The sequence below is a fragment of the Pararge aegeria genome, chromosome 11, assembly GCF_905163445.1.
Source record: "Pararge aegeria chromosome 11, ilParAegt1.1, whole genome shotgun sequence".
Taxonomy (NCBI): domain Eukaryota; kingdom Metazoa; phylum Arthropoda; class Insecta; order Lepidoptera; family Nymphalidae; genus Pararge; species Pararge aegeria.
Window position 1 is genome coordinate 3,028,679 of NC_053190.1, and position 10,468 is coordinate 3,039,146.

Consider the following 10,468-nt stretch of genomic DNA (forward strand, 5'->3'; position numbering starts at 1 on the left):
TAATCTATTTATTAATTATTATGATTTTTAACTATCACTTTTGTGAACTTATAATACTATGAATTTAGAACTGTATGTTGGTACATTGTGTTATACTAGATTTTAAATATTCTAGTATTGAGAAAATTTTACGTCATAATAGTTTCTTGTCGATACCCAAGCAGTGAGATGTTATGCTGCGGGGTCCAGCTAAAAGAAGCTAATGCGGGTTCGGAAAATATGCTATATCTATCACGCAAATAACACCTTGCTTATAAACAGACGTCTTGCATTTTATCGAAATGAATAGCATAAGAAAAAAGGGTTGCAGTTTGCTATTATTTAAGTAATTTTATATTATTTTAGGATTCGTCAAGTTTGGTTTAAATTTCAATTTGATGTTTTTAATACAGTGCTTTTACCTACTTGTATAGGATATATCAGTATATATACATTAGTAACTGAAGATAAATCTAAATAACCATAAAACACTAACAATGTCTACATAAAATAGTGTTTTATATTTATAATCGTTCAACTCGGTAGAAAATTATTATGAACGTTCCTGAATTTTATAAAGATAAGGTAGGTTATTTGCAAATGTATTATGTGGTTTATCTAAAAATAATAACATCTCACTGCCACTAAGTATGAACTAAGATTTAAAAAAACATCGGAATGTTTATAATATTTTTTATATTTTATAATTTAATTTTAATACAAATTATAATACAACTATGCTTTTTCAGTCTTAAACTAAATTGATGTATTAAATAAAAAAAAAACAAAAGCTATTAACTTTAGGTAAAACACGTCAACGTAACTCAATTTACGTCTACCTCACCACTCGAAGCAAAGCACCATCTTGAAATAGTCGGAACGAAACATAAGACTACATTACTCTGTGGACTGTCTTTCAGTCCATAGAGTAATGTATTTTTTGTTAACATATCAGAAATTTACGTAAATAAATTATTGTCTCTGTTGAAATATGAATTCCGATTCGCGCCAGTCTTCATATTTTCAACTAACAGATTACACGTACAAAATGGCTGCACGGTAAAAACATGCAATAATAACTGAAAGTAACTATGAAAAGACGATGGCTTTTTTTTCAGGAACTAAGCGCTTGTGTAGAAACACAGTATTTTATTTAAATTTGCATTAAATCGGTAAACAGATCACGAAACTTATCAAAATAAACAAAAACCTATCTGTCCATTATTACCTATTTCTGATTGTTGTATTTTTATTCTTTAAATCTTGAAATTGTAAAATAATTTTTATTTCTTAAAACATTTGCACACTGTCTGTGACAGTCGATTGTTAAGGGACTGATTTATTAAATGTTTACTTATTATGTACCCCCAAATTGGCAAATGAATAAATATTATGTAATACTTCGTAGGCGTTGGGCTGCATAGACAAAAAGAGACCAACTATAAGTTAACTATATTCGGCTTGATTTATATGAGTGATCGGAAGATTTGGAACAAAGTAAAGTAGAGTCGCTTATTGTATATAAAAATTGTTGTGATTTTTTTTTTAGATCTATTATTTTGTTCTTCCATTTGTATGGCATGGTACGGAGTTTTAAGATACAAGTTGGATGATAAGATGAAAATACATTTAGTGGCGATGAGTGCTGTGCTGAAAGGTGCAGTAAGTGGCCCTGAATATCAATTCTCAACACTTAGCCCCAAACATCTTCTGAGCGTCCGAACTTGAAAACCAGAGATCCGGCGAATATAAAAGCGTTTTGCATAAACAGACTTACGCCTGGCCAAGAATGCTTCGAGCCACCTGAAATAAAAACGAAACCATTAAATTCAATCTCATTTATCTTCTTCTTTTTTACGTCCTTTAATTCCTAGTGGTGCATATGCATGTATGAAGTAGGCCTAAAAGAAATAAATTAATTATGAATTTTGAATTTTGGCCGTGAATATTTTTTCCAAACCAGATCTATACTAAGCTGCAGATTGGAATAGATCTAGTTAAGGATTTGTTGGATCAAGTGAAGTAAAGCAGGATCCAAGATAAAGTTAAAGCATTTATAAAGACTGGTCCGTCATTGCCATTTGCCTGCCACACTTTCGTTTATTTTATATACATCTACTAGAGCAGTAATATTTAGAAGCATTTATAAGATAACACAGAAGAAGAAGAAGAGAACACAAATAAATTATCTATTCAAATGTAGGAGAAATTGAATGAGTAAATGAGTAGGGATTTATATTAAATGAAATACAGATATACAACACATATAATATATGCAAGATATAGAATAAATGTAAGATATATAATATGAACTTCTAAGTACAAATACCTGCATTAACATAGTTAGCAAACAAAATCCAGCAGGCTGCGATGAGTGAAGCAAAGCCCACCACAAAGCCTAGGAACAGCCAGAGCCGTGCTCCGCGGGGCCCCATACAACCTCCTGTATATGTCTCTCCACGAACCTGCAAACAGAGTGTAATAAACTCACTTAGGTAAATAATAATAAAAAATCATTTTTTTGTGTATAAATACAGTAATAAATGGAACAGACAAATCAGATGGCCAATAAACATTTTGCATATAAGGAACAACATGCTAAAAAGTGCAGTTTGGTGTCCACTAACCTGAGGCGTAGGTGTTAAGCCTCATCATCATCAGGGGCGTGCACTTCATACATGCACAAAAGCTCTGCATACCCAGATTTTTTGTATAACTCATTAATGCTATTTATATAACTCATTAATATATATAATTAATTAAATAAGATTGTTTCATTTTATGGTATCTGCCTTCTTTATGCATACCCTGGTCAAAAACCCTGTGCACGCCACTGATCATCATCATCACCGTATCAACATTAACGGCCCACTACAGCATGACTAGAATGGGCAGGAGACAATTATCTCCCCGGGGAAAGGATATAAATCTATCTTTTCCGACACCTTCATCAACTCTCACAGCACTGGCACACAAGTGGAAATGATATCCAAATAATATATCTAATCCATGTTCCCGTGCTTTAGCAGATGGACACGTTAATTATATCCCCTGTCAGGTGATATAATCAAGGGATATCATTTTTGACTCTTGCCTGTGCTCCACAGGGCACGAAATTGGGGAAGGCTAGTCCACCAAGCTGGCCCAGTGCGGATTGGTTGACTCGAAACACCTATGAGAAAATTATGTAGAACTTTCAAGCATGCAGGCTTCCTCACGACGTTTTCTTCATCATTGAAGCAAGTGATATTTTAATTACTTAAAATGCACATAAATTAGAAAAGTTAGAGGTGCATGCTGGGATTTGAACTCGGCCCCCTGAAAGGGAATTCAAGCTCCAACCCACTTGGCTATTATCTTGAAATGCTGAACACACAGATATACTGCTTGGCGGCAGAAATAAACATGACGATAGTTACTGCCACTGTCGGTAGCTCTGTCAAAAATAAAAGTTCTAGTACTACTAAAATATATCAACCTCCTTTGATTTCCCTAAATATACAATTTTCTTGTATAAATAAATAAATAAAATAAATATACTACGACAATACTACATTGCCATCTAGGCCCAAACTAAGCACAGCTTGTTGGTTGTGTGTTTGTTTGTTATGGGTACTAAGATGGCTGATGAATATTTTTATGGATAATATACATAAATACTTAGAATATACATATACAATTTTACACATACAATTTTTTTGTATATAGTTTGTATAAAATACATCAATAATTATTGCTGTGATAGCCCAGTGGTACAGACTTTATGGGGGATCAAATTCAATTCCAGGTGTGTGGGGTATACCAACCTGCACTTGGCTCGATTGCACTTCACATTCTGGAGGAAATCCATGCCCTGTAGTGGGCAGAGATGGGTTGATAATGATATTGAAATAAGCATATTTTTATCACCAGTATTTATTACCTGAGCATTGGAAACAGAATTGACCATGAGCAGTGATAGTGTCGCCATAACACCGCACACATGTGCTGCATTGGGCAGTTCTCCTGGATACACAGATGCTGCATCAATGATAAACCACCAGCCAGTGAAGAACTGAAATTCCATGCAATATTTTCATAGAGTATTAACCTTGTATTGAATACTTATTCTGTTCTAAAATGCAGATCAATATGTCGGAAAAAATCTCCCAGTTTGACCAATATTAATAAATTTTGATGCACATTTTACATTTTGCAACAACATAGGCAAAAAAATTTGATGATGCTTAGGTGCCTACCAGGCACTACCATAATTTGAGCATAAATAATGGGTGGATGCCCTTACAGCAGATGCTGATTTGAACCCTGCCGGTTTGGGAATTTTGACCTCCATTTTAATTCTATAACTGTTTCATACAAGAAGTATAAAACATTTCACACAAAAAGCAAATTTCTTCTTCGTTCTTATTTCAAAGTTCTCATTGAAATATGAATCTTTGAAAGCATACTTAAAGCAAGACTAAAAATAAAGCAAATATATCTAGTCATTAGTAGTATAGTTTCAACCATTTATTGTGTTCTGTGGGGAAAAATAATAGCACCATTTTTAGGCTTATCTATTAATTTCGTTCAGTGAGTTGTGAACTACAGAATTGGCAAAATTGTGCAGAAATACTAAGTTTGTTGCTCTTACAAAATCTCATTCCAGTAACTAGGCCAAGTATACAGTTATGTTTGTTTGTTGTGAATACATTAGACATGCATCCAACCATTTCTGGGGTACAACATTATATTGAAATGGTAAGTACATTCCATGCGTATACTTGATAATTTTGTACAATCTCATATCAAATACAATATCATGTTTAATTAATATCATTAATTTCATCAAAACTATAAGTAAATTCATTCAAAACTATACATATACCCAATAACAACACATTATTATTACTAACAAATTAATTTAAATCATTGTTTATGTAAACATTGTTGTCATTCCAACTATGTCATAATTTTAAGATTAGTAATTCTAATGCAAAACTCATTCAACTCAATTTGTATTACTATAATCGTATATTTGATATTTAATGTTTTTGGTATAACTTGAAAAGTTGACTAGATAGACAATGATTACCACTTTTTCTTGGTGAAACCAAAGGCAATATTTTTGGTGTATTTGTTTATACGTTTAAATTATAGTTGTTGTTTAACTAGCTAAACCTTTTTTTTCTGACTTTGATTTTTAGCCCCGAGGTGATTTCGCTGCTCGAATCTTACTAATTTCTAGCAAAAGACTTTGTTGGAAAGAGTCAAATACAAATATTAGTTTTATCTCATTTATAACTTTAAAACGAGAGTGGTTCTAAGTACAGCCAGATATTGCAACAAAAAATAACAAAACAAGGGATTAGAAATGACCACCAATAAAATTTAACAAAAATTTAAGGAGTAATGAATCATCAACAAACCAAAAGCCCGGAGAATATGGACGCGTAGATGTTCCGCTTCTCTCCGCTTTCAAACCAAACACAATTTGGCATCGTGATATTTTCGAAACAACTCATATTGATTTTAAATTACAGATTCAAGTAACATAAATCCTCAAAATTTTCTGATCCAATTAATAAATTACAATCGCGATACATAAAACACCTAAATATGTAGTGTGAAAGTTGAGTGTTGCTGTTGACAGTTTGACTTTTGATTGTTGACACTGATAAGTGACGGTCACAGATCATCGAGACAAAGAGTAAATGTATATATAGGGAATGTATAGATATAGAGAATAAGTATAATTTTAATAACACTGAATTCTATTCACTTGTGATAAGCAATATTAAAAGTCAGTAGTGTCATTGCATTATCTGTTCATTTTAACTGGAAGCGTGAGTGATTTGCACCACGTTGGAAGCACTGTTTAGTCGCCATCTTACAGATTGACAGTTACAAAATGATTATTACAATACATTGCTAATAATTCTGTGTTTTTTGTTGTTATTATTAAAATTCAAGTTTCAAAATGCCGAAAGCAGTAAAAAGTGCTAAAAGACAAGCTATTATTGAAGTATATGCATTTTGTGAAAGAGAAAAGACTCAAAAGAACTTGATTATTCCATTAGCGCAAGTTCGTGCCCGAGTTGCCGCTATGACCAGTATGTATTGAGCAGTTAGACTTTATTCTTTTATAAATAAAACAATGGTAGTGCTGCCCAGGTGCTAACCCTCCGTGCTAACATAATTCTAAACGGATTTTCAGGTCTAACAGTAGTACCGTCCTTTACACTTGTGCTTTGTAGAATAGGAGACCACTATTTTTAGTACTGCTGTATTATACTTTGAGATTCGTGTATATCGGCTCAATTAAAACCTGTGTTTTCAAACAATTAACGGAAAAACTTAACCGTTTGCGAGTTCCAAAGACGAAAAATAAATTGTAAAATTAGAGGATAAGTTAACATTTATTTCAAAAATAAACACAATTGATTTTATTAGCTTTTATATAACCCACTTAATGCGATACGGGAATATATAAATGATATTAAAATATTTTAATTAAATGTTCCAATATGAGGGACTAATTTATTTTAAACAAATATTATCTGCCGCAAATATCACAAAGAAGTCACTGATGACTGAAGTTCTAGATATTTACCTCACAGCATTATTATAGTTTGTGATGTATCTATATCCAAATTTTATAAACAGCCCAATTATATGAATAGCCCAATGTCTCAAGACAGATTGCCGAGTTATAGCAATAAAAGAAATGAGAAAAAATAAATCTATATCCAATAGAACCTATATTCATATTCTAATCTAATCTTAGAAGGCTAGGGTGAACATGAATACTTGAATATTAATATAAGGCTGCCACCTAAAGCTCTCTCCCTGCTTTAAAACTATAAAAAAAATACAGTTTACCTTTATTATTATTAATTACAATTTAAAAAATTACATAAGTTCTTAAGTTTATTAGATTTCCATCAATAATTTTCAAATATATCTTTGATCTATACAAAAAAAAATTGTTTTGCAGTGTTACTACCCAACCTACACAATAATATTATTAGCTAAGAAAAAGGCACTAGTGACTCTATCAAATGCATATCTCAATGTTATTAAATTTGGGGTGCAATATATAAAAGCCCATCCTGACACATCTCTAAAATCCAACCAATTTAAAATAACATTGCTAAAATATTCATGTTTAAAAAAAAATTAATATGTTAAAATTGTATTTCATTACAGATGTATCTGAAGCCACTGTAACAAGAATTTTGAGACAAGAAAGAGATAACAGTTCCTTTTGTAAACCTGGACCATCAAGAGTACCTACACCTGGAAAAAAGCGCCCAAACCGGGCTATGAATATCAATCTTGATCAATTTGATCTCTGTGCAATAAGACATAAAATTATGTCATTTTATTCTGTGCGGAAAGAAATTCCAACATTAAATAAATTACTTGTGGAATTGCGGAAAGAAATTAATTTTGAAGGTGGACGTACAACACTATGGAAAATATTGAAACGTCTAGGATATAAATATAAAAGCGGGCAATCCAACCGAAAAGTTTTAATAGAGCGCACTGACATAGCTGCCTGGCGATTCAATTACTTAAATCAAATTAAAGAATATCGAGCTGAGGGGCGGACTATTGTGTATTTAGATGAAACATTCATTTATTCTTTGAAAGGGGCAAAAGTATCTGAAACTTCAGAGTTTGAAGATGGTGTATTGATTACAGACACTGGTACAGCAAAACGATGGATTATTGCACATGCTGGAACTGCACAAGGATTTATTAATAATGCACTATTGTTATTTAAATCACAAACCAAATTGTCTGACTATCATGGTGACATGAATAGTGTCAAGTTTATAGATTGGCTTGAGAATCAAGTTTTGCCAAACCTGCTGCCTAATTGTGTAATTGTTATGGACAATGAACCATATCACACTATCCAGATCAATAAAGTGCCTAATATGTCAAGCTCAAAAACTGATATGATAGAGTGGTTATATAACAAGGGGTTGCCATTTTCACCAAATGTATCAAAAACTGTTTTATACAAATTGATAAAAGAAAACAAACCAGAGCCCTTATATAAAGCTGATGAATTATTGAAAGCACATGGACATATTGTTCTAAGGCTGCCTCCACATCATGCAGATTTAAATCCCTTAGAATTAATATGGGGTGTGATGAAAAGACAACTTGCAGAAAAGAAAGTTGGTCAGACAGATGGTCAAGTTGAATCACTTATAAAAGAAACATTTGACACAGTGAACGATGATTTATGGGAAGAAAAGTGCTCATTAGTTATAAAAACTGAAGAAGATTACAGAGAGAAAGATAAAATAATAGATGAAGCAAGTGATAACTTTATGTCGTGGGTTAGCAGTGGCAGTGAAGAAAGTGACAGTGACAGTGAGCTTTCAAGTAACAATGAAGACAGCCATAATATGATTCCTAGGCACCTTTTTGATCATACTTATTTACCGAAAGAAGCTTTGAGTTAACTTATATGAACAGCATTTTGTCATTTGTGGCGTATTTTGCTGTCTGTCTCGCTGTCGGTCTGTTTGTCTGTCTTCTGTCTGAGAGTTCCTTCAGTAAAAACTGGCTGTGGTTTACCCAAAAAACTATTTTTGTTTCACAGATAAGTCTCAGAGACAGTACATAATGTACATGTTGTATAATTTATTAATTTAAAACACTGACATAATAAGAAATGGACTTCGGGTTAGCGATCATAACCGTCCGAACCAAAAGGGTATGAAAACAATTGATAATGATTGTAGTGATTTGTTTTTAATTCTATTATTTTTTTTTCTTCTATTTGCATATGGCAAACCATTGTAGCTCGGTCGCGACGAGAAGAATATTTTGATCCGAAAGACGGCGGCAACAGTATTTGCAATATTTTTTAAATTTAAAAAAAATTTACTACCATAGTTAGTTTATAATTTGGTAGTAAATTGATAACACGTATAAAATACGTGTCATTAGAACAAAATTATGTTTGTAATAATATGTATGTAACATGACATTTAAAAGAGAGTTGCTCCAGAGTTTCTTGCACCACTTCTACTCTAAGACCCCTTACGAATACAAGCAGCCTTTTCCGTTGTTTGTTACTGTTTAGAAAAAATAAATATATGATGACATCAGCTTTTTGCCAGTGATATTCCTGCCAAAATTAGTCCAGCTGTTTTGGAGATGAGCCGGAAGAAGCAGACAGACAGAGAAATTTCAAAAATGTTATGTTGTAATTTATTATACTTTCATGAGCATTTAGTAAAATGCTGTTATTTTGACATTACAAATAGACTCTTTTATTTATATAGATTAAACCAAACCACGAATATTCGAATTTCCCGCAGGAAATTCCATAAGGCTAAGATATGTCTGATCTTCTAGATAAGGGATTGTCTGAACTGAGGTCGCTAGAGCCTTGGTACATATCTAAATATTCTGCATCAGGACCAGGCTCAACAGTTATATTCAAGGACAAAGCGGATGTTTACCCACGGTTCGACGAACTTAAAAGATGAACCCTTATTTTGATTGCGAATACGTGGACGCAGCAGAGGATTGCAATTATACTTTTTATTGTTCTGAGGCTGCCTCCACATTATGCAGATTTAAATTCTTTAGAATTAAAATGGGGTGTAATGAACAGACAACTCGCAGAAAAGAAAGTTGGTTAGACATATGGTCAGGTTGAATAAGTTATAAAAGAAACTTTTGCCAAAGTGAACGATGATTTATGAAAAAAAGTGCTCATTAGTTGTAAAAACTGAAGAAGGTTACATAGAGAAACATAAAATAATAGATGAAGCGAGTGATAACTTTTTCATGAAGATTCATGGACAACACGGATGTTTACTCACGGTTCGTCGGATTTAGAAGACGAACCCTTATTTTGATTAGGAACACGTGGACGTAGCAGAGGATAGCAGTTATATTTTTACGGATGCTCTTGTTCTCAAAGCTAGAGTTGCATCCTTTGGACATGTTGATTCAGTGTCAGAAGTGTCAGTGTTTCAGTTTGGATATGGAATATAAAGAGGAAATAAATTGCACAAAACAGATTTTCCTGGTTCTCGCAGATTACAGCAAATTAAGCTTAATATTCGTCGTGGAATTCCGCAAAGTAACGCGTGCTTCTATCGAATACGTTTTTCGTATTATCTGTAAAATTATTCCTGTCCAAATAAAAACCCAATTTCAATATAAGTACTTTGGTTCACTTTAAACTGATAAAATAATAACACTTTTACTGATATTTTCCTTCTTCTTCTCTTTTAAAATCCCGCCTAAAAACACCAAACACAATGTGTAACGAATATGTGCCCGCGCCATCTTTTTTCACCTTTTTTCCCCGCGCTTTAGTCACCAGTCCTTAAAACTTTCGTGGCAGCACAGTCTTATCCAATATTAATTGTAATCAAATCCCCGACTGTTTTTATCGAAATTTGAAAGGATTGATGACTAAGGTCTTTTATCATTTCAAGATTCATTTTATTGATTTGTATATCATTTC

General features: G+C 32.7%; 2 protein-coding genes across 2 annotated transcripts; one reads left to right on the plus strand and one right to left on the minus strand.

Annotated features, from left to right (window-relative positions):
• Window positions 1–1,063: 1,063 nt before the first annotated feature.
• Window positions 1,064–5,616, minus strand: LOC120627576 (transmembrane protein 50A). Its single transcript, XM_039895584.1, has 4 exons — window positions 5,388–5,616; window positions 3,902–4,033; window positions 2,309–2,444; window positions 1,064–1,782 (listed from the first exon to the last, which is right to left on the minus strand). Exons 1-4 carry the CDS (start codon window positions 5,481–5,483, stop codon window positions 1,673–1,675), a joined length of 474 nt encoding a protein of 157 aa, XP_039751518.1. The 5' UTR covers window positions 5,484–5,616; the 3' UTR covers window positions 1,064–1,672.
• A 213-nt stretch (window positions 5,617–5,829) lies between these two features.
• Window positions 5,830–10,210, plus strand: LOC120627500. Its single transcript, XM_039895505.1, has 2 exons — window positions 5,830–6,071; window positions 7,168–10,210. The coding sequence occupies exons 1-2, from the start codon at window positions 5,939–5,941 to the stop codon at window positions 8,439–8,441; spliced, it is 1,407 nt and encodes a 468-aa protein (XP_039751439.1). The 5' UTR covers window positions 5,830–5,938; the 3' UTR covers window positions 8,442–10,210.
• Window positions 10,211–10,468: the final 258 nt, after the last annotated feature.